This window comes from Dreissena polymorpha, chromosome 10, assembly GCF_020536995.1.
Source record: "Dreissena polymorpha isolate Duluth1 chromosome 10, UMN_Dpol_1.0, whole genome shotgun sequence".
NCBI lineage: Eukaryota > Metazoa > Mollusca > Bivalvia > Myida > Dreissenidae > Dreissena > Dreissena polymorpha.
The window spans coordinates 42,048,883-42,075,083 of NC_068364.1; the positions used below are offsets into that span (position 1 = coordinate 42,048,883).

Genomic DNA, 26,201 nt, shown 5'->3' on the forward strand with positions numbered 1-26,201 from the left:
TGCTTATGAATGGATCAATAAAAACATGCACACTGTATAGTTTACACTACATGTATTGAAATTTACATTCTTATACTTTAATTAGTAGCAAAAACTTTGAAAAAAAGGAAAATGAATTTTGTTTCCGTTCTTGTTTCAGGAAGCAAAGATAAATCAAGCAAAAAAGACAAGATAAAATAAGACTAGGTTTGGCTGCATGAAGGTTAAGCATTTTGAGAACAAACGAAAATATGAGAAGCTAAAATACAACTATGATGCCTTCGTAGCTGCTAGGCTAGAGCAAAAGAATGGAATCAAAGGACATTTTAGTGTGTGCTTTGGAATAGAAATCAGATTGAAATACATTTATTTTGAAAGTTAAGCAAATTTGGCCTGGAAGAGATGACTGTTTACAGGAATCAATAGATGTCATCTTGTTTATAGCGCACAAGATCCAGAGATATTATTGAAGTGGACTTCGCAAATTCAAATTCAGGGCAAACATTTCTTAAGGCTCAAACTTCTCTGTGTTTATCTTGATAGCTAGAGTAACAAAGGGTTATAAATACATCACTGATTTGCTGCTTGCAAAATTACATTTTTTTTACACTGAAATGTTTGGAAAGTTTTCCGCACATTATTTGGTAATGCTTATTGCTGCATAATGAAATTCTAGATTATACAGTACACTCCATGCGTTTTCCCCCAAAAACGCGCTCCCTCCGAGGTTTTTTTTCTGCTAGCGAGTGTTCACGCGGCGTGAAAGAGCGAGGTGAACTCGATAAAACGCTCGGCGTCAGCCGCGTTCGCTAATTCCTGCGGCGTGTATTACTTTAGGCTAGTCGGTAAATGCAGACACTTTCCGTTCTTATCAGTGACCGGCGCGCAACGCCGCGTTAGCAGTGTGCTACTGGGCATGCCAAAAAATAAAAACATTGTTGTAAATAATTGTTTAAATACTGTAGTACATGTATAAAAAAGATAATTGTATAGAAAATTAATACGTATAAAAATTATGTTTTTTATTCACAGGTACGTCTACAATATGAATTAATATAATACATTTGACAAATTAATATTTAAATCATAACACATATGACACAAGAATAAATGTTCCGTAAAATTTCCAAATGAGAATAATAATTAGTAATCCGAAACACACTACAATTTTTAATTGTTAACACAACATTTACAAATGCTTCCAATATACAGTCATCATGTATATTTCCTGACAAAAGCGCGCGAAAATTATGCTGCAATGTACAAGGTCAAGGTACAATGTATACTCCTGCAAAGCGTGCGTGTATTGATTTTTATAATACAAACTTTGTAGCGCAGAGAACATTGAATTTTGTTGATTTCGGTTAAAAGTTTCTTTAGTATTTTTTAACGAAATTATATCGCGAATAAGTTGATATTTCCTCTAAAATCATTTCAAATCGAACACGCCGAATCTTTATCGTTACGGTATTTTAGTAGAGTAATTATTTTAACACTTTTTGTACTGTAAACTGATTAAAGAAGACATCTGGGCGGAACTGGATTTTAAGTGTTTGACGTTATGAAAACACGCAAACCTTGTCTACTGACCTATTGTGTAGACTGCTGTCTGGGGTGTTTTGAGAAAAGGGATTAACATGTGTGAATGTCACTCTGCCGATTTGGTCCATAATTTTACTGGAAAACATTGTTTTGAATGCCGACGCAACAAGAATACAACTGTGAATATTAAATGCAATTATCAACTCAATAGTTACCACCTTCTTTTAGCAATCAATGGAATAACCTACCTACAAAGAGAAAATCAATGCATTAGCGAGCAGAGAATTGACTTTGTTCCGACAATTAAAACCATTCCTTATGCATTCGTTGAACGTGTTTACTTGAGTAAGTTATGCCTTTAGACAGGAAGCGTCTGTAACCAACTCAGATCATGTACACAAAAAATGTGTTTTAACTAAAATTCTAACAGATCAAAAATCATTTGATATAATGTTCAAGTCACTGTTTTTATGTAAACTTGCTTTTATAGTGCATTTTTTAATGCTTTATGCCATTCTGCAACTGTTTTTGGAATCATATATTTTGGTAGTGTCTGTAACCAAACCTATGAGCATGCAATTCTACCTTTTATGAAAACTTATGCTTTTTCAAACCAATCGTTTCAATTTATTTTGTTTAAATATACTTCCTGGTATCAGACAAATGCCTAATTAGCTATCTTGTGGGTCTATAATAAAAGTTATAGAAAAGTTTCTTGCTTGGTTCTCTTTTGGTCTGATACCTGATTAATTCTTTGATTTTTTTTGTTAAGATAGTAATCACTTTTGGTTTTTTGCTTTATTTCAACAGTTTATAACCTGTAGTTGATGTTAAAGTGAAAATATCTGAAGTTTTGAAGTTCTGCTATGTTTTTCTTGCATGTTATATGACTAGTGTAGTGTCTGTAACTTGTATTATACCATAGGATGAAAATGTTAGATAAAAAAATAATGCATGCATGATCAAATAAAATTCAACTTGATTTGAGTAGGGGATACCTTGAGCTTTAAAAATAACACCAAGGAAATGCTGTATCTACAATTTCATTTTTTTGAGTAAGTGGGACTACTTTCAGCACCAATATCATGTTTTAGCCGAAACTCAATAACCAACCGTTTGGGCGGAAGTTGAGAATTGTCCATGACAGCAAAAGAAAAGGTTTCACTGGCACTGCACAAATTGTTTTTTCGTGGTATCTAACGATCCGATCTTATGCAAGCAGTTGATATTGCATAATGTATACTAGTGTATTTTTATGCCCCCCTTCGAAGAAGAGGGGGTATATTGCTTTGCTCATGTCGGTCGGTCGGTCCGTCCACCATGTGGTTGTCAGACGATAACTCAAGAACGCTTGGGCCTAGGATCATGAAACTTCATAGGTACATTGATCATGACTCGCAGATGACCCCTATTGATTTTGAGGTCACTAGGTCAAAGGTCAAGGTCACGGTGACCAGAAATAGTAAAATGGTTTTTAAATGATTACTCAAGAACGCATACGCCTAGGATCATGAAACTTCATGGGTAGATTGATCATGACTTGCAGATGACCCCTATTGATTTTGAGGTCACTAGGTCAAAGATCAAGGTCACGGTGACCCGAAACAGTAAAATGGTTTCCGGATGATAACTCAAGAACGAATATGCCTAGGATCATGAAACTTCATGGGTAGATTGATCATGACTGGCAGATGACCCCTATTGATTTTGAGGTCACAAGGTCAAAGGTCAAGGTCACGGTGACCCGAAATAGTAAAATGGTTTTCGGATGATAACTCAAGAACGCATACGCCTAGGATCATGAAACTTCATAGGTACATGTGTAGATTGATCATGACTTGCAGATTACCCCTATTGATTTTGAGGTCACAAGGTCAAAGGTCAAGGTCACGGTGACCCGAAATAGTAAAATGATTTTCAGATGATAACTCAAGAACCCTTTTGCCTAGGATCATGACACTTCATAGGTACATTGATCGTGACCCGCAGATGACCCCTATTGATTTTCAGGTCACTAGGTCAAAGGTCAAGGTCACAGTGACAAAAATCGTATTCACACAATGGCTGCCACTACAACGGACAGCCCATATGGGGGGCATGCATGTTTTACAAACAGCCCTTGTTTTATTAGTACACATTCATATGACCGTATTATCGTTGCAAGCGCATGAATGGCATGTTCAGTATCAATTGACAAATATTGGGTTAAGGTTTGCATTTTAATAAGTTTTTTTTTTTTCCTAAAAATGCACAATGTAACTTTTACTGTTTAGAAAAGTGAATGAAATGTTTGAGAGGTTTGAAATGCTTTGATAAATTGATTTTTAAGGGCAATAAAGAAAAAAATACTTTGTACATAAATTCAAATGTTTATTAAACATATTCAATATTTGTTTGTGGATATGAGGCTCTATTATTTAACACATTATTTATATAGAAAATAGGGCATGCATACACACACAAAGTAAAGAAATGAAAAAACAACAACATGAAATCAAGTAAGAAATTAAAACAAGAAAGCACAAAGAAGTGGGAATTAATAATAGTTAAGAAATATAAAAACATAAAGCTGATAGATTAACAAATATTTTCCTGTAAGTGATCACTCTTACATGTAGTGTAATCAAAAGCCTAAGAACGATCGAGGGAAACCATGCATAATTTACGCTAAAGTTATAATTGGTCCAGTGATTTTTTTACAAACTGCCATAAACGAGTCCTGGGACTCAATGACTTGCAAATGTACGAGTCTAAAAATTGAAAGGAGTCCAAACATTAAAAAAACAAAATTAAAGTAACCTGTTACAGAAATTTGTAAAGCTTGCTTCTAAGAGTTCTTTACACTTAAAGCTGTCTTATTATTAAGATATTCTGCAATCTTCATAATTAAATTTTGTTTGAAATATACATGCATAATTTGTAAAAAAATCACTGTTGGTCATTGTTTGCTCATGGTATACTACCATATACCCTGGATACAGATAATACGCTGGAAGGCATCCGGCCTTTTGATTTTTTTGTTACAGCCTGTGCCATTTGGATTGGGAAAATTAGCGCGATAAACCGTGAAATTGGGAAAAATAGCGTTATAAACCATGAAATTGGGGAAAATAGCGCGATAAACCATGAAATAGGGAAACATTATAAATATGATTATAAGAACAGAATTAAAATTATAAGAGTATGTTTGACAGCATTTTTAACCAGGTTTTCCGAAGGAAAAATCTGGTTATTAGATTGGCGAATGCGGGCGGGCTGGCTGGCTGGCGGGCGGGCGGAACAAGCTTGTCCGGGCCATAACTATGTCGTTCATTGTCATATTTTAAAATCATTTGGCACATTTGTTCACCATCATTGGACGGTGTGTCTCGCGAAATAATTACGTCGATATCTCCATCTGTAATCTTATTGGCTTTATTGGGAAAATTTTGTCTTTTTTGGGAAATTTTAATCAAATGTTTGGGAAAAAACGTCATTTTTTGCAATTGGGAAGCAGCTGAATATCAGCTGTAATTTTGGGCAAAAAAATCACTGTTAAAGTATATTTTCAGTACACCGGGTACTTTGTAGTATACTTTTAAGTATCCAGGGTACATGTAGTATATAAACACATACAACTGATTTGCACATACATGTATTTCTTTTTTTTATGATGTGCTTAGTGAAAGCCAAAGCCTAAGCAAGATCCAGGGACATCATGCATAACTAACGTTTAATAGGACATTAGCCGACAGTAACCAATTATGGTTGTCTCAATTAATCGTCGTCTTCTCAGTTACTACTTAAAAGTACCCGGGTACTCAAAAGTGGTCTTCCATGTACACCGGGTACGCTTGAAGGCACCCTGTCATACTCCGGGGCACTTTCTAATATTTATTTTCTGTGCTCTGCGTACTTTGTAGTATTTTTTAAAAGTACCCCATGCCGACAATGGCCAAGCGAGCATAATTTACTATGGCTATGTAATAACTTTACATGCTTTATCGTGGGCTAAGCGCAAAAGGGTTGTAACTCAACTTTTTTTTTTACCAAGAATAATCTTTTTTCATTTTTTAAGTTGTTTTTTACTTTACACATCCTAAATAGATATTAAGACTATACTCGGAACATTTACCTATGAAAACATGTATTTGTCTTATGGTTGTATTTAATTTTGGATATTTTTTTTATGCAAAACGGTTGAATCTCAAGTTACAACCTTTGAGCACAAAAAACAAAAAATTACTTGGGCAATGTTAGAAGGGAAGTAACTCATCTTCACATCTTTAGTTGATGATATCATATTTATGACATCACTGTTAGATTTGCTTGCCATGTGGGCCTTGACATTCTGAAGGTTGTTTTGATTTGTATGCTCCCCCAAATTTTTTGGGGGGAGGCATATAGTCGCTGCTTCGTCTGTTTGTCCGTCCGTGTGTCCGTCCGTGCACAATTTTTGTCCGGGCTATTTCTCAGCAACTAATGACCGGAATTCAATGAAACTTTATGGGAAGCTTCACTACCGAGAGGAGATGTGCATATTATCAGCAGGTTCTGTTCGGATGATTTTGCAGTTTCAAAGAGTTTTGACCCTTTGAAATTTTCCATTAACTGTACATATAGTGCAATTCTTGTCCGGGCTATTTCTCAGTAACTAATGACCGGAATTCAATGAAACTTTATGGGAAGCTTCACTACCAAGAGGAGATGTGCATATTATCAGCGGGTTCTGGTCGGATGATTTTTCACAGAGTAATGGCCCTTTGAAATTGTATATAACAAATTTCTTGTCCCACCAACTACTGTGCTCTCAAGACGTTTCCTTTTATCTGAACAGGGCTTTCCTTTGACCCGAGCTCCCGGGTTTTGACACTTGAAAATTATAGAAGACCCCTTTTTGACTCTTGAGAAAATTATGTCATGCGTCACATTTGACCCGGGGGAATATACCGACTTGCGTCAACGAGATCAAAAGTTGTTAAGACTAAGCGATAATTGGCTCTGGGCGGAGTATCTCATTTAGTAGACGCTAATCGTTAACGCCCGCTTCCAATCATCGAAGCACAAGTCCACCCAGTAGGCGGAGTTTGGTTAATTGAGAAATCTAGTATTGACCAATTAAAACACTGCTGGTTCGATGACGCGTGTATTAACTTTCCATTATTTATCATAGCATTTGTTATCAGCTGTTTGAGGAAAAGATGTGTATTAAACCCACCTAGTTGTAATAATCCAACTCCCAGGTATTGACCCTCTGAGCTGTACGTATGTACTCATAAAAGCTCAGAGTATTTAAGAAGAACTATAAACCCCCCAAAACAGAATGGACTTGTCCGCGTCAGTTTTAATAATATTCAAAATAAAATAATAACATCCATATCCACAGTACACTGTAAAGCATATTTTAAGATATTTCCAGAGTATGTCAGAATGTATTTCCAAAGCTGAATGCACCCATCACTGTTTTACTTCATGTTTGCTCAATTCAAAGGCGCGCGAAAGTTATGCTGTCATATGTACTGTCTACAACATCAAATTACACGCTTTGCATCAAAGTTGCTTAAAATAACTATAGAACCGATATAAACTGACCTTGTGGCAAAGTGACAATTTTCGCATGTGCTAATTGATTACAAAATACATGTAGGCGTAGTAATTGACCGTTTGAGAAGGCATAGAAAACGGCGTGTTTGTCGCACGTGAAGATGGCACATGAAATAATTAAAGGGTGTCGGAATTTTTAATGGGATTAAATACGGAGGCATCTTTATCGGTGAGTAGAAATAATTTCCTTTTATAGTTTACCGATTTATATAGGCTATTGTGTTAAGGTGCCACCCGTATGTTTTTTTGTGATAGCCAGCGGAATTTTTTTTTTTTAACATTTTGTATTTCATTCTTAATTTAATAGCCAAGCGAAACGGTCAAACAAAGTTATTGGATCCCAGAATCTGTTATTCCATCCCAGAATGTGCTGCGCAGGTTTCAGGACATGTGCAAGAGAAGAAAGTGATAGTTTGCTGGTTTTATGCTAGTTGTGTGTGTGTGTGTAGTCATAGTGTTGTTTTATTACCTTTTCTTTACTAGGGCACCCATTTGAGATCACTCTTTAAATGCATGAATGATTTATTTATTTGCTCAAATGATTGTTAGTTTGTAGGACATATGACATATTGTTTTGCTGTATACATGTACATGAAGTAAATGTTGTATTAGAATACATATTTTGTATGTAATCTTTGAGATGTTTTGTCGGACATATGACATATTGCTCTCTGAGATGTTGTGTAAGACATGATATGACATATTACTCTTTGAGATGTTGTTTAGAACATATGACATATCACTCTGCTGTATACATGAAGTAAATGTTGTTACGTATTAGAATACATGTTTTGTATTTATTAATCATTGAGATATTGTGTTTAAATGCACAGTGTTGTAGTGACAGTACAATGTAAGAAATAAATGTGAACATATCTTTTAATTTGTTGCTTTTTATATATTATATCTCAGTAATTTGCTTAAATTGCAAAAAATCATGGACTCTCCTGCGTTATTATTAGGACTCTTATAAGTTTGATTTTGACTCTTGAAAATATGGTCCCAAGAGTCCTTGACTCTTGAGATTTGAGGTCTAAGGAAAGCCCTGCTGAATATATAGTGCAATATTGTGACAAAAAAACCTTTGGGGAGCATCACCCGTCTCCGACGGTTTCTTGTTTTTTTCAAGGCTCAAGAACATACATACATTGTAATTATCTTTACATCTTTCTTAAAGGGGCCTTTTCATGTTTTGGTAAATTGACAAAATTGAAAAAAGTTGTTTCAGGTACATGTACTCGTACCATTGTCACAGTCGCAGATTCTACGTACTGGTACCAATGTAACAGTCTTACATGCTACATACTGGTACCATTGTCACAGTCTAACATGATACGTACAGGTATAATTGTAACAGTCTGACAAGCTACAAAGTGGTACCATTTTCACAATCTGACATGCTACCCAGTGCCCCAGATAATTATTTGGGAAATAGGGTTTTCACCCATTGATTTTCAAAAATAGGGAGATTTCCTTTTGAAATGAGTTATAAAAAATCATACCTTAAAATCATTGCTGCTTTCCCCATTGAATAAAAGCCAATCTTGGTAACTTCAACGTATCCATTCAGATTCAGATTACTTCTGTTGAAGCTGCACACTTGTATGGATTCAATAAAACTGTAACTATTGTAATAAACTTTAATAAAATTATGTTTCATAATATCTTTTATCCGAGAAACTGTCCATACTTTAACCTTTAAACTTAAAAAATGGATATCACAATTAATTTTTACTTAATGGCTCTTGCTTTCTTGGTTAAAAAAGTTTGAGATCTATTGATATTTTGGCCCAACAAATACGGACTTCTTTCGACCTCTCATAGACATTTTTATTTTGCATCGTTAAAGAAACTGAAAGTACTGTACAGACGCTTTACAAATACATGCAAAAAGAGCGACGGATTTAATTAGATTGAAAACGCATGTATGTCGTAAATAATTTTGTCAGATGCTGTAATTAACTATGAAATCTAGTCAGCAGAGCGTTTAAATAACTTTGACTGTTTCCCTGCTCCTTCATCCAGACGGTTGCTGAATAAAAGCGACGTCACATTACGACAATAATTGCAAAAACGATATACCGAGAATTGGATAAACATTCTCGATTGAAGCCATTGTATCGTACGCATCGAATTTTAGGAATTTGTGTTAAAGCCAAATTGGTTGCGTTTTCAATACGCATGATATTGTAGTTCTTTGCGTTTTTAAACATTTTAATAGGGTGAAAGACGCATATACGCAGCTTATCTGGGGCACTGCTACCTACTGGTATAATTGTAACTGTCTGACAAGCTATGTAGTGGTAAAATTGTCACAGTCTCACATGCTAAATACTGGTATAAATGTTACCGTCTGACATGCTACCTACCGGTTCCATTGTCACAGTCGCAGATGCTAAATACCAGTACCATTTTCGCAGTCTCAGATGCTACGTACTAGTACCATTGTCTCAGTCTCACATGCTACATACTTTTAAATTGTCACAGTCTGAGATACTTCATACAGGTACCATTATCCCAGTCTGACATGCTACATACTGGTACAATTGGCACAGTCTGACATGCCACATACTGGTACCATTGTCACAGTTGCAGATGCTATGTACTGGTACCATTGTCACAGTCTGACATGCTACATACTGGTATCATTGTCACAGTCTAGCATGCTACATACTGGTATAATTGTAACATTCTGACAAGCTACGTACATGTAGTGGTACCAGTGTCACAGTCTCACATGTTACATAATGGTATAATTGTAACAGTCTGACATGCTACATACTGGTACCATTGTAACAGTCTAACAGGCTACATACCGTTACCACTGTCACAGTGTTAGATGCTACGTACCTGTAACATTGTCACAGTCTCAGATGCTACGTACTGGTACCATTGTAACAGTCTGACATGCTACATACCGTTACCACTGTCACAGTGTTAGATGCTACGTACCTTTTACATTGTCATAGTCTCAGATGCTACGTACTGGTACCATTGTCTCAGTCTCACATGCTATGTACTGGTAAAATTGTCAGTCTGACATGCTACATATTGGTACCATTGTCACAGTCTAACATAATACATACCGGTACCATTGTCAAGTCTGACATGCTACATACTGGTACCATCGTCACAGTCTGACATGCCACATACTTGTATAATTGTCACAGCTAGTCTGACTAGTTTTTAACCAGGTTTTCCGAAGGAAAAAACTGGTTATTAAATTGGCGAATGCGGGCGGGCTGGCGGGCGGGCGGAACAAGCTTGTCCGGGCCATAACTATGTCGTTCATTGTCAGATTTTAAAATCATTTGGCACATTTGTTCACCATCATTGGACGGTGTGTCGCGCGAAATAATTACGTCGCTATCTCCAAGGTCAAGGTCACACTTTGAGTTCAAAGGTTAAAAATGGCCATAAATGAGCTTGTCGTGGCCATAACTATGTCATTCATTGTGAGATTTTAAAATCATTTGGCACATTTGTTCACCATCATGGGACGGTGTGTCGCACGAAAGAATCACGTCAATATCTCCAATGTCAAGTCGCCACGACTAAAAATATATTTTTTTTAAAAACAAATTTACAAAGGGGGTTAATTTTGTTTGTTCATTTAAAAAATTCAGTTTGAGTTTTCTCCCTTTATCAGATTTTTTTTTCACAATGAAAACCTGGTTTTGTGACAATTTTTTCCCTTGTTCATGAATGCTCTGAGCGTTTATAAGTACATTCATACAGCTCAGAGTTCTTCTTGTTAAGCCATTGTTTAATGTAAAAAAATTATGTCTCACATATGTCTATAAAATCAAGTTCGATCAATCTAATACATAGTTACAAACACATTACCTGTTATTACCAATATCAATTTGCGAGTGCGTTGCAGAGAAATACCCAAAACAAAAACTTTATACAAAAACCGTTATAAAACTGAAAGCCGAAGTTTTGAATTGATGACTCGATCTTTCTTACGAGTTACGGATGTTTCGAAGATAGTCGTTATAATACGATTGGTAGATTAGTCACAAAATCTATCTCGCTGACGAGATTTAAATGAACCATTCATGTGTTTGAAACTTTGGATTTATATCAATATTATGCAAGCATAACATATCATGAAAGTTGTTTTAATTTGCGCATTATGGATATATTTACGATCTATTTGCGTTCATTTATGCCAGAATATAGTTTATGTGGCTATTATAATTCTGATTTAACTGCCACCAGATTCTAAGCGGCACGTTTCTATGGAAAATCGGGTTTTCAGTTGCAACTTCCGGAGGGTCAATAGCTGGGAGTTGGATTATTGCAACAAACTGCAGAGCTCCAGATAAGGATTTGTGAAATTAGTAACGGTACTGCCACAGACAGAAAGAAAAGGAGTAACACTGAAAATCAATTAGTACCTGTACTACCATATTCAAAAATACAGGTAGTATTTTACTACCCGTGTTCTTGGATAAATTGAAGGGTTTATAACTAACTTTACAGAAACATTTGCAGCAATAATAATGAATATATTTAGCTTCTTAAACAGTTACTTTATAAGGTTTTCCATTCTGAATTACAATGTATGATGCACATATATTTACACATTAAAACTTAGACTAAATACTATTTTTTTCATTTACTTGACAAGAAAACATAAGCCAACTAGTAAGCTATAAGTAAATGAACACTTATGTCACTGTCTCATATTCGGTTTTCCAATCTTCCACTCTTTTTTTTTCGATCCGTTTCCAATCGTGTTTTTTAACGTTTTAAGCCACCGATGCAATCAAATCGTTTCATATCAGGGCGACAATGTCTTTTTCTGGGTTTACAGATTGAATGTCAGGATGGTTAGACGACAGTGTCTAGCCATTATATGACAACAAAGTGTTTTTAGACGGCCTTCCGTTGAGGGCAGACATATTGTTTTTTACGGGTTTATGAGTAAACGGAAATCACGCGACAAAATAGACAATAACACCGAGACCCAGTATACAATTTTTCGGTAATTTAAATTAACGAAAAGCGCCGTTAGGTTAGAGACCAGCACATCACGCCGCGCTGACGCGAACATATCCGTACGGCCAGATGTATTTCGTAAATGCGTTAAAAGGATTATTAAAGTCGTAAATGTACGTCCATTTTATAAAAATAAATGTGTAAACCTTCATTAAAAAGCCGTATTTACGGCTGTACGGCTCTTATCCGGAGCTCTGAAACTGTCTGACAAGCTACCCAGTGGTACCACTATCACAGTCTCACATGCTACCTACTGTAATAATTGTCACAGTCTGACATGCTACGTAGTGGTACCATTGTCATAGTTTCACATGCAACAATGGTATAATTGTAACAGTCTGACAAGCTATGTAGTGGTAACCATTGTCAGTTTCAATTGCTACATACTGGTATAATTGTAACAGTCTGACATGCTACATACATGTACTGGTACCATTGTCACAGTTTCACATGCTACATACTGGTACCATTGTCACAGTCTCACATGCTACATACTGGTATAATTGTAACTGTCTGACATGCTATGTACTGGTACCATTGTCACTGTTTCACATGCTACGTACTGGTACCATTGTCACAGTCTCAGATGCTGCATACTGGTATTATTGTAACATTTGGCTCATGTTGATGAATGATCTGACTTTTGCTGTTATACCCAGGTTAAACGTTGATGGTATCAAATCTTTAGTTATTACTTCTGTTATGTTAAATTACTGCAGACCAAATTGAGCAAAGTAACAAGGAAATAATTGTTATGCTGAAATATGTTTGAATACATGTACATACTTAGTCTCATTTTTTTCCAAATCAACATTTTACCTTTTTAAAACAAAATTTCCTTGTTCTACAACCTTGTTTGTTGTAAATTTTATTATTTCACTATGTTCAACATAGTGTTAAATTTCTGTTTATTCATTTAAAAACCATGTGAATCAATCATGAAAAATAATTATATTCTTTATAATTAATTATGATATTGTATATAAGAATTATAGAAAAATGATGTACATGAAAGGCAAGAAATATGTTAATTAATTCATCAAGTTGGCTAAAATACTTGTTTATTTCAACCACTTGGCTCATCACTGACGATGGGGTAACATCTTGGCCCAGAAGGTTTAGCCAATGAGCAGAGCAGCCATACACGATTAAGTCTGGGTCATCATCATGAGGAATTTTCCTCATGGTCTCCATCTTTTTCTCATTGTCAGTGACCACAGAGGTAACCTTACAATCATACTCGTCCTGCACTTCCTTTATTGCATCCTTGGCTAAGGTTGGGCAATAGGAGGCCGTCTTCTTATTGGAGCCCGCATCTGTAGCTGATATGAAGTAGGCCTCAACGTCGCAGCAGGCACTGGTGGCGATGACGGGGCTGTTATGGATGTCAGTCCATCCATCCTGCATCATGGTGACGTCTTTGCCTTGCAGTTTGTCCTTCATTGTACTGGTCAGATTGCTGTGGACTTTTTCAAGCAGGGGACCACTGATGTCTTTCCTCGAGGGCGGTTATATCCTGGTCTAAACATTGTGATCATGTGCTTAAACACTGGGCTTTCAGCAGCATTGAAAGGAACATTGCATGCAAAAAATAACCTAGCTATTTGTTCATCAAGTGATACACGCACATTGTCACTGGTTTGAACAGTAAACTCATTCAATGATTGCTGTTTAAGATGTTTTGGTGTTAACACTGCTTGTTCAACATTGCTTGGGCGTAGTAGGTGGTTTTGCACTGTCAGCAACACATACCTCACTTGATGTAGCACTATCTGAAGCTTTGCTCACTTGCACTGCCTTAGATCATTTTTGAAGGTGAGTTTTTAGTCTTTTAACTTTGGAACTCACTTCACATGAACATGCTTTACACTTGGTTTTAGCTTTATAAGTCCCCTACCGGTTTCTACGGTGGGGACTTATGGTTTTGTCTCCGTCCGTCCGTCACACTTTTCTGGCTCCTGCGATAACTTTAAAAGTTCTTAACATTTTTTCATGAAACTTGGAACATGGATAGATGGCAATATGGACATTATGCACGTCATTTCATTTTGTTCCTACGTCAAAAATTATGGTTGCTATGGCAACAAATAGACTAGAAATACTGCTAAAAATAGTGGTTTTTCTGGATCCTGCGATAACTTTTAAAGTTCTTAATATTTTTTAATGAAACTTGAATAATGGATAGATGGCAATATGAACATTATGCACGTCATTTCATTTCGTTCCGACGTCAAAAATTCTGGTTGCTATGGCAACAAATAGACTAGAAATACTGCTGAAAATGGTAGTTTTCTGGATCCTGCAATAACTTTTAAAGTTCTTAATATTTTTTCATGTAACTTGAAACATGGATAGTTGGCAATATGGACATTATGCATGTCATTTCATTTTGTTCCTAAATAAAATAATTTGGTTGCTATGGCAACAAATATAAATTTAAAAAATCTGGAATTTCTGACAATGGTGGAGCCGGTAGGGGACTTATATTGCTTGACAATAGTCTTGTTTCCTTCTGTGATTGTATCATAAAATCCCCAAATAGGATCTCTAGGTTTCATGTTTGTGCAGATTACAAAAGAATTACAATAACAGTCATGACACTTTAAAGTCAGAATTGATAATGAGGGATAATTGAAAAATACTTTTTTATGGAATACGGACAAAACTAGTGCTGCAACAATATACCGGTATATCGGTATATATCGCAATACGCAATCCGCATATTGAATTGCGATACGATTTTTATCATACCGATACGAAAATTCTACAAAAATTCATCCACATTTTGTCCAGAAAAGCCATTCAAAATAATGATATCAAGGTAAACAAAACAAATCGGTGTTAACTGTTGAGTAAAAATAAATTGTTGCGTAAAAATAGCATTCTAAAAAGTTTATTATACGGGGTACAGTTGTTACATGGGAGACCGCAAGATCTGCTTTTGCATGTCATACTGTTAAATTAAAGATGAAGCTTTAATATGGAAATACAAAAAATAACAACACAGTTAATTACATAATCAAAATGTAAATTGATGTTATTATAAACAGAAGTAATAATGATCAAAACAAATTTTAAGTAACAGCATTCTGATGAGTTACACGACCGGCTTTTAAACATCCACAATCGTCTTTCTGATTATTATTCTTCTTGTAAGCCTTTATAATAGTTATCTAAATGGCAGACGAAAAGGTTATGTTCATGTACCGGTAATTAAGTTGGTTTTGGGTGATTAGCTGGCCAGTTATAATTCTGGTACAAGTAAGCAATAAATTGCAATATATTGCAATACGGATTTTTGTACTGACAATATACAGTCCAACCTGTCAATAAAGACCACTCAAGGGATTTGGTCGTTGTGGTCTTTGTTCACAGGTGGTCTTTATTCGCAGGGTCGATCAAAACTTTGCAAAATATGCTAGTAGTTTTTTAACAGGTACCTTATCTATGTATGTAATCTATTGTTTAAATGTTTGAATACGTATGCATGTATAATGAAATAAAGGATTGAAAACACAGTTTTGTTTTACATTTGTATATTTATTTCATGTTGTATTTCTATTCCCTTATGTTTTTATTATTTATTTAATGTATCATATACTGTATAAATAACTATTGACATACATGTATACGTACATGTACATGTAATTCTACAAAGAACAAAGTACAAAATACACATAACATAGCAAACATTTATACATGAAATACATGAATCACTACTACACAACCAGTAAAGTTGACAATAATGGACAATAAATGACATCTTATATTTATACAAGACTGAAAACATCCAAGAATAAGATTACAGACAGATACTGAGCGTACCAGTAGAAACAACAAAACACAATAAGCACTACGACGAAGGCTTTCTCCTGGATCATAGGTCCAGACACAGGCAAGAGCCTTGCACTTGCGTCAACAAACCACTTATTCACTAAGTCATTCACTGACGCGAATTCCGACTCACGCTTAAGGCGTTAACTTTCACAGTTTACGTTCTCCTCGAATTCGTCCATAATCTCATGTTTACGCTTTAAAGTGCTCTGAATTTGAGTTTTTCCTACACCAAGACCACTAGCCACTCGTCTACAACTGTGTCCTTTACCTAACAAACTAATGACCTTAACGCGTTCTTCCAACGTCAAGAACTTACGCTTGAAATCCATAATGGTTAACTTGAACTGACAATTTACTTTTCTATAATCTATGAACGTCTTATTACGTAGAAATTTAAGAAGAGAATGACTATCAAAATGTTTGTCTTTAATAGGCATCGTAAATGATATGAAACCGTTAACTTCCTTATTGAGTTTATGAAAGCCCCAAATTTGTCTTTGATATTTTCGGCAATTAGTACATTAATCGCGAGTCACTTAAATACAAAGGCAAATTTTTACACTTTTGACAAACTGTCAAATGCATAAAAGAAGCAGGCGACTACCAATTAGCGATGCATGTTAAATAAACAAACAACTGCTATCGAGTGCAATAAACTGTCACTTGCCAATATCTCCATAGCGACCGACGAGTCCACTGGTAAGATGTGTATCACGTGACTACGCAGCGTCCTGGTGGCCATTTTGTTTTTTGAAAGTTGCGAAATCGTTGATTTTTATGATTGCAGTGGTCGTTGTAAGCTATCAAAATGGAGATTTGGGAATGTAAAAGGGTGGTCGCTGGTCTTTGTTCACAGGTGGGCTTTATTCGCAGGTTCAATATATAGTGAAATTGTTCGGGAGGAAATCGGTGTGGTCGTTATTGACTGTTGGTCGCTATTAACAGGCGGTCGCTTGGGCAGGTTGGACTGTATTGCAATACAGTTTTTGGCGTATTGTTGCAGCACTAGACAAAACCCCTCCCGGATAAAAACCCTCCCGTCATTTTCATAAGGGGCGGACAAAACCCTCCCATGATTTGTGTTTATATTGAAACACAATTAACAGGAATCTGTCACTTACTGTAGCAATAAAAGCATGTTTTCTCAGTTTATGGGAGGGCCCTAATTGGCACTAGTCTGTGTATCTTTTATGACCCCTAATAAACAGTTAGAGGGCCTTTGTCTGGCCCTAATAGGGCCCTTATGTTGCACAAATAGGTCCAATGTTTATTTAAGTGGCCCAGTGTTATTGTTAGTTGTACAAACTGTGTGAGTGTCATAAATGATGACACAAAACTGTGTCAATAATTTAAAACACTAAATTGCCTTAAAATCGGGACATAAGTCTTAATGCAACATGAGATCTACTAAATTATTTGAATAATAACAAAAAGATATATTACATGTATAATCCCTCATGTCTCTACCCATTTCCCTCTTCCTGCATAAATACCATTCTGTTACATATCATATCATATTTTTAGAAAAAAAATGTAAGTGAGTTAATAAAATGTAAATCAGATAAAACACAGATACCAAGTTATACACAGTATTGTCCATAAAGACCATTAAATTGAATTTCATTTAATATGTTAAAATAAGAAAGTATTATTAGGATACCAAACTTTCCACATGATGTAGTTGGTTAAAATGTAACAAATAGTTTCTAATTTTTAATAATTAATGAATATGTTTTTATAGAGACTTATATAAGTTATATAATTGTGTACTATCTTTATTACCCAGTAAAGCCCATCCAAACCATCCAAAACAAACAAAAAATGAATTGCAATTTTTTTGCAGAAAACAAATAATTATTAATATGAAGAAGAAGTTAACGGTGTAAATAAAAGAATAGAATTGCTAAAATTAATAGTTATTTTCTGTAATGTACTAAATCTTTATTATCATTATGCAAGTTGTGCTGTTGTATAATTGTGTAATATCTTCGATACCCAAGTAATGCCCATCCAAACAGACAAAGAAAAAGAATTTCCATTTTCATGAAAATGAAAAGGAATTATGAATATGTTTTCACATGAATTAGAAGTTGACAATGTAACTAATAGTTAAAAATTGTTAATAGATATGTTCTTTTAATATGTACAAACTCATTATTATCGTATAAGTTATACAATATTTCAATATCTTTATTACCCAGTATTGCCCAGTTAAACCTGGGTTTTCCCAGTATTACCCGCCCGGGCCGGTCAATACTATAAAACCCGGGTTTTATGCCAACCCTGAATAAAGATAACAAACTTGTTTGGTAATGTATATAAAAGTATAAAATAACTAGAAATGGCGCGGCAGAGGCCGACGCGTATCCCCACGCCGAATGTTTGACATAGGTGTGCCCCAGGGTTGGTAATGGGGCCATGCATAGCTGAGATTGACCGTATTGTCATAAGAGAAGTTCATCATCAATTAGAAGTGAATTGGTGTAGAAATGAAGAAGTTATAGTAAAAGGCAATTTTGGGTGGGTGTGACATATGTGGGCAGGGCGCCCCAGGGTTGGTAATGGGGCCATGCATAGTTGAGATTGACCGTATTGTCATAAGAGAGGTTCAGTATCAATTTGAAGTGAATCGGTGTAGAAATGAAGAAATTATAGTAAAAGGCAATTTTGGGTGGGTGTGGTCTATGTGGGCGGAGCGCCCCAGGGTTGGTAATGGGGCCATGCATAGTTGAGATTGACTGTATTGTCATAAGAGAAGTTCAATATCAATTTGAAGTGAATCGGTGTAGAAATGAAGAAATTATAGTAAAGGCAATTTTGGGTGGGTGTGGTCTATGTGGGCGGGGCCCCAGGGTTGGTAATGGGGCCATGCATAGTTGAGATTGACCCTAATGTCATAAGAGAAGTTCAGTATCAATTTGAAGTGAATCCGTGTAGAAATGAAAAAATTATAGTAAATGGAATTTTTTGGTGGGTGTGGCCTATGTGGGCGGGCGCCCCAGGGTTGGGATTGGGGCCATGCATAGTTGAGATTGACCCTAATGTCATAACAAAAGTTCAGTATCAATTTGAAGTGAATCCGTGTAGAAATGAAAAAATTATAGTAAATGGAAATTTTTGGTGGGTGTGGCCTATGTGGGCGGGGCGCCCCAGGGTTGGGAATGGGGCCATGCATGGTTGAGATTGACCGTATTGTCATAGGTGAGGTCCAGTATCAATTTGAAGTGAATCGGTGTAGAAATAAAGAAGTAAATGTAAAATAACCTAAAAAAATGAGTGATAATTTCTGACGCGGCCCCACCCCAACCCCTATAACTTTTGACCCAGGGGTCAGATCAAAATTCCAAATAGTGCAGGGTCGCACATATGCTCATAGCTACCATGTGTGTAAATTTCAAGGTTCTAGTGCTTTTAGTGTAGGAGGAGATAGTGGCCAGGACGGACGGACAGACGGACGGACGGACGGCGGAGATCACCACAATATCCCCACCTTTTTTTCAAAAAGCGTGGGGATAAATACCTCAAAGTTTGAATCTTAGCTGATCATGTCGATCTCTAGAATAAAGATCTCATATCATTTAATTTATTAAAGTAAACAATGAATTATATTATTATAAAAAATCGTGTATCAATTATGTGTGGAATAATTATGTATTAAATGTTATACACGATACTAAAATGATTGTGATTGTTCAAATTTTTTTTTAATGATTGTTGATTAGAAATAAAAAAAGGTAACTATATATAGTAAGTTTTGCTTTCTTTAACTAATGATGAAGAATAGAGAGTATAACATGAGATACTTCCATTTAACACACAAATAAATATTAAAACCTGCCCAAATGAACAGTGGAAAACAGTTGTAACTTGAGTTACTTTCCTATTGCATAAAAATTATATTAAAATGAACTTTCCAAAATTTCAGGTGGAAAATGGTTGTAACTTTAACATGTTCAAATATCTCTTTCCATAATTATTCTGCAGATTGGAAATAAGTCTTTTGACACTACTTGAAACTAAGCAAATGAATGCTTTTTTGAAAAAATCCAGCATGAGATTTTTGAAAAAATTGTGCAGTTTTTTGTCTCTCCTGTAAAATTTCAAAAATTGGAGTTACAACCGTTTTGCGCTAAACCCACGATATACGATTTCAAATTACCAGTACGAGAATACATTGTACAAATAACTGTATAAACTTATATTAAGGAAGTCAAAATTATTGCAGTAATTAACCATTCATACCCATAACATATCTTATATATAACAACGTGTCTGTTTATTTTCACATAAATATCAAAGTTAATCGTATCGGTGTTTATACGCAAGCATCCACATTTTACAATTAAACATATTTCTTTATGGATCTTTCTATGTATTTGTCATTGTTATACATGTAACATGCTGCCCATTTCAAAATGGAGGGGATTTGTCATTGTTATACATGTAACATGCTGCCCGTTTCATCATGGAAGGGATTTGTCATTGTTATACATGTAACATGCTGCCCGTTTCAACATGGAGGGGTTTTGTCATTGTTATACATGTAACATGCTGCCCGTTTCAACATGGAGGGCATTTGTCATTGTTATACATGTAACATGCTGCCCGTTTCAACATGGAGGGGATTTGTCATTGTTATACATGTAACATGCTGCCCTTTTTAACATGGAGGGGATTTCTCATTCTTATACATGTAACATGCTGCCCGTTTCAACATGGAGGGGATTTGTAATTGTTATACATGTAACATGCTGCCTGTTTCAACATGGAGGGGTATTAGTCTCTACAATAGTGTAACAAGGTCTAGTTTAGTCTTAACTTTTAAAATAGCAGCTGATAGATTATTAAGTATACAATATGGTTTTTCAAACATAAAATAAAAAAGTAAATAATATATCAAGATTAGCGTTAAGACCACTTTATGTAATGATTGTAAATGTCAAGCAATTGGCAATATTTTTAACCAGGTTTGAAGGAAAAAAATGGTTATTAGATTGGCTAATGTTGGTGGGCTGGCGGGCGAGCGGGCGGAATAAGCTTGTCCGGGCCATAACTTTGTAGTTCATTGTGAGATTTTAAATTCATATGGCACATTTGTTCACCATCATTAGACGGTGTGTCGCGCAAAAGAATTACGTCAATATCTCCAAGGTCAAGGTCACAATTTGAGTTTGAAGGTAAAAAATGGCCTTAAATGAGCTTGTCCGGCCCATTACTGTGTCATTCATTTAAAATCATTTGGTACATTTGTTCACCATCATTAGTCGGTGTGTTGCGTGAAAGAATTACGTCAATATCTCCAAGGTCAAGGTCACAATTTGAGTTTGAAGGTCAAAAATAGCCATAAATTAACTTGTCCAGGCCATTACTATGTCATTCATTGTTAGATTTTAAAATCATTGGGCACATTTGTTCACCATTATTAGATGGTGTGTCGCGTGAAAGAATTGTGTCAACATCTCCAAGGTCAAGGTCGCCACACTTAAAAATAGAATGATTTTGAAACAACTATGTAACTATGAACAATGAATAACAATGCACATTTTGAGTTGTCTCTCTTTATCAGACTTTTAATGTCCCCCACCACTATAGTGGGTCACATATTGTTTTTGCCCTGTCTGTTGGTCTGTTGGTCTGTTTGCTCCAACTTTAACATTTGCAATAACTTTTTCAATATTCATGATAGCAAAATGATATTTGGCATGCATGTGTATCTCATGGAGCTGCACATTTTGAGTGGTGAAAGGTCAAGGTCATCCTTCAAGGTCATATATATCGGTCAAAATACTCATTCATTTTAATGTCCCTTCTGCAATATTGAAGCCAGCAACTTGATATTTGACATGCATGTGTATCTCATGGAGCTGCACATTTTCAGTGGTGAAGGGTCAAGGTCATCCTTCAAGGTCAAACGTCATATATATGGGGACATAGTGTTTCACAAACACATCGCTTGTTTTCAAATTGAAACGAAGGTCGCCCTGAGTGAAATTAGATTGAATTTTACACAAGTGGGGTAACAATGCACATTTTGATTTGTCTCCCTTTATCAGACTTTTTTTCAACTGAAAACCTGGTTTTGTGACAATTTTGTTCCTTGTTTCACATTTAGAAGTGTTAATTGTGACCATAGCTATCTCATGTAATTGCCTAAGAATGAACATGTTTTATCTGTAAATTATTTCCAGAATGATGCCTACATAGAGAAGTCCTCTTCTGGGAGCCTCCAAAAAGTTCACAATAAGAAAAGGAAAGATAGAAAGCAATACCAGGGAAAGTGACATGGACAGGGAGAGTGTGATAATAACTGAATTTGATTTCACAACCCAAACTGGCCTAAACACTATGTCTGCTACAGTGAGTTTGGCAACATTAAATTCTGACCAAGAACAAGGTGACTTGAACTCTGTTTGCGTCAAAATCGAGACTGATGAATGGTATAACACCGCTGCTGATTTGTATTCTGTGTGTGCCAAATCAGAACAGGTTCTATGGGAAGAGAGACAACCAGATTGCAACAAACAAGATGGCTCGAATGTAGTACATGAAAAAACAGGATCTTTACAGATAGATCAAGATTGCACCAAACAAGATGGCTTCATGTCTGAATGTGTGAAATCAGAACAGACAGAATATGAAATAATGCAACAAGATGTCAGCAATTCTGTATGTGTGAACCGAAACAAGATCATCAATGCAAATGCATATACAGAAAAAGATGAGCTCCATTCTGTATGTGGGACAACAAAACAGCTTCTAAATCCAAATACAGACAAGAGTTATATACATTGTGTAACAACAAATTCCCTCAATTATGTAGGTGGTATAGCTATAAAACTTGTAAATACAGATACGGACAATGGCAATAGAACAGAAAACAATCCAAATGCTTTATGTGATTATTCAAACGCTATCGATCATCAAGCTCAACTGGCCGACCTAAATTCTGAATTTCAGACAAGGGAAAAGATTGAACTTTCAAATGTTGACCAATATTATGCTAGACCAACTGTGGGTGGAGAGACAATGAAAAATCAGGGTGGAGAGACTATACAAAAAGACCTTTACTCAAACCTTGATGTTCATAGACATTCAAACTCCAAACAAGATGACTCAGGTATTTCTAGTTTTAGCTGACATAAGCACAACGTGCTCATATTAAGCTTTTGTGATCGCCTTTTGTCTGTCATGCATCTTCAATGGTTGGCTCACATGGCTCCTGCTGTCATTCGCCATTTTGAATATTTGCTTTTGTAACATCCTAGAGGCCACATTTATTTTCTGATCTTCATGAAACTTGGTCAGGCGATATTTTTAATGATATTTTGGACAAGTACATGTAACTGTAAAAAATGGTTCCGGTTACCAGTAGTTGAAAAAGGTGGCCACCAAAAAGGGGCACGGTATTTTTCCTAAGTTACATGTATATTAAGGTTATAGTAAAACCATGTAAACACTAGAAGTCACATGTATTGTCCAATTTTTATAAAACTTGATCATAATATTTGTTCTTATGATATCTTGGATGAGTACGAAAATGGTTCTAGGTATGTTAAAACATGGCTGCCAGAGTGCGGGGCATTTTTCCTTATATGGCTATAATAAAACCTTGTAAACACTCTAGAAGTCACATTTATTGTCCAACATTTATAAAACCTGGTCAGAACATTTGTTCTAATGATATGCTGTTTGCACATGATAGCCATTTTCACTTTGCTCCTTAGAGGGAAAGGGTTAAAAGATTGAAAAAAGCTCTGGGGTTGAATGTAAAACAGTTGTACCTGTACCTGTGCTGTCCGCACAGGCTTAGCAGGGACGACACCGCTTTTATATTTTTAATTAAAAATTATCTTCCTTGCGCAAAGCCACGCCACTTTAGGAGGGAAGGGTCCTCCCAGATTAGCCTGTGAAGATTGCACAGGCTAATCTGGGATTACACTTTACACACATGCATTAAACCCCCTTTTCACAGATTGAGGCTCAATTGTTTGTTTTTATGCTCCCCAAATATATATATTGATTGATTGATTGATTTTATTTGGTAAACATATGAACATTACATAGTTACTACATAATGCAGACAATATAAAATATATTATCACAGCAATATACATAGCAAACCATGGAATGCACACAATACCAAGGATAACACAAAAAAGAGAAAAATGATTTTCACTTATTTCCATTGTGGTCCTTGTTATTGGTGGCAGTAACCATGAAACAGTCATGTATTAGATTTTTATAATGTATATGTATCAAATATGTACTGTTTAATAAAGTATATTACTGATTAAGAATGAATAAATATAATCACATGTTCATTATTATCACAGAAGTTGCATAAAAAGGTTACACACTGCATAGGTAGTTAATAAACACACTTTTTAGCATACTATAAGTTAAAGAATAATTATGAGATCCTTGCATCTTATTGATCATAAGACTTAAAAATGTATCACATTTTTTTAACAGAACATAAAATTCATAATAAAAATGGGGAGCATATACATGTAGTTGCCAGTTTGTCCGTACGAACTAAATTCTTGTCAAGAGCATACATGTAACTCTTATTAATGAACTGAAGGGATTTACTCAAACTTTAAATATAAACAGATGGCAAGTAGGAGAAGTGCAGTGACTAAGAACCATAACTCTATCTACCTTAGTTTTTGAATTATCTCCCCTTTTATATAATTTCGAAGTTATGTTTTGTCCGGAGCATAACTCTAAATCTACTAAAGAGATTAACATGACACTTTAAATATAAACATATGGCAAGTAGGAGAAGTGCAGTGACTAAGAACCATAACTCTATCTACCTTAGTTTTTGAATTATCTCCCTGTATTAAATTTCAAAGTAAATTTTTGTCCGGAGCATACATGTAACTCTAAATCTACTGAAGGGATTTACTTGAAACTTGAAATATAAACAGATGGCAAGTAGGAGAAGTGCAGTGACTAAGAACCAGATCACTGGGGTCAAGGTCACCAAGGCTAATAATAGACTTTTGTTACAGTATCTTATAGCACCTTCAATACTTTACCGATCTCTTTCATATTTGGCATGTAGATACCTTGCATGGACCTCTTCCTTTTTGATGATGTTTGAGGTCACTGGGGTCAAGGTCACCAAGGCTAATAATAGATTTTTCTGTCAAACTTTTGTTACAGTTTCTCATAGCACCTTCAATACTTTACCAATCTCTTTCATATTTGGCATGTAGGTACCTTGCATGGACCTCTACCTTTTGATGATGTTGAGGTCACTGGGGTCAAGGTCACCAAGGTTAATACTAGATTTTTCCGTCACACTTTGGTTACAGTTTCTCATACCACCTTCAATACTCTTTCATATTTGGCATGTAGGTACCTTGCTAGACCTCTACCTTTTGATGACGTTTGAGGTCACTGGGGTCAAGGTCACTTAGGCTAATAGTAGATTTTCTCAAGGTCTAACTTTTTCCACACAATAAACCCATATATCCACAAAGCATTATTGGGGCGAATCTATCAGTTTTACTGATATCTTTGTTACACATTGCCTTTCTACTCTACCACTCCATTTAAAAAGTAAAAATGTTACAAATAGCACGAAAGACATAAATAACAAACACTTTTTGCTTGACTTAAAACCTGCCCAGCATTCAGTCTTAGATTCAAAAATATAGAATATGTTGAGATAATAAAGAATTACTAATAATGTAATGTAATAAAACTAACTCATTTGTACATTTTCAGAAATATATGTGGGGTATAAGTCACTTTTGTGACAAGGTCTAGTTAAGATTTGTGTTGTTTTTTGGAAAAAGTAACACATTTGCACATTTTTAATGAATATAGTATTCTCATATATACATATATACTCTGTATCTCCACTGTTTAGTGATTTATGCATATAGTTTAAAGCAAATATACATTCACCTATATAAACATAGATTTTTAGCACATTTTTAGCGTGGCTGTCTTACCTAGCTTTTCACCTTAGCTGACCTTGCCAAGCAGTTTTCACAATTACATTAATATGTTATTCAATTGACTTTCTATTTTTGGGAACTACATGTATAGGGTATGAAAAGGGATACTACAGTTCGTTTTGCAACAATGTTAACAGTCAGTGTATTCACCAAATTTAATGCTTGAGAGATAGAGCAGTTTCACACTTACTCTCGACATCAATACAGTTGTGTGTGCCCCTTTATATTCAGAAGATTGTCAGCACAAGAGCGTTTGTACCTAAAGGCTGTTTTGTCATA

General features: G+C 35.5%; 1 protein-coding gene across 5 annotated transcripts in view; it reads left to right on the plus strand.

The window, feature by feature from the left end:
* Positions 1 to 26,201, plus strand: part of LOC127847816 (zinc finger protein 479-like) — a 123,324-nt gene that overhangs the window by 6,719 nt on the left and 90,404 nt on the right. For 2 of the 5 annotated variants that reach the window (XM_052380009.1, XM_052380008.1), the window contains exon 2: positions 22,137 to 23,065. The exons of the other annotated variants lie outside the window; for them this stretch is intronic. In XM_052380009.1, coding sequence (XP_052235969.1) covers positions 22,231 to 23,065 — 835 coding nt within the window. In that variant the 5' untranslated portion in view covers positions 22,137 to 22,230. The remainder of the gene's footprint in view (positions 1 to 22,136; positions 23,066 to 26,201) is intronic. 5 annotated transcript variants of the gene reach the window in all.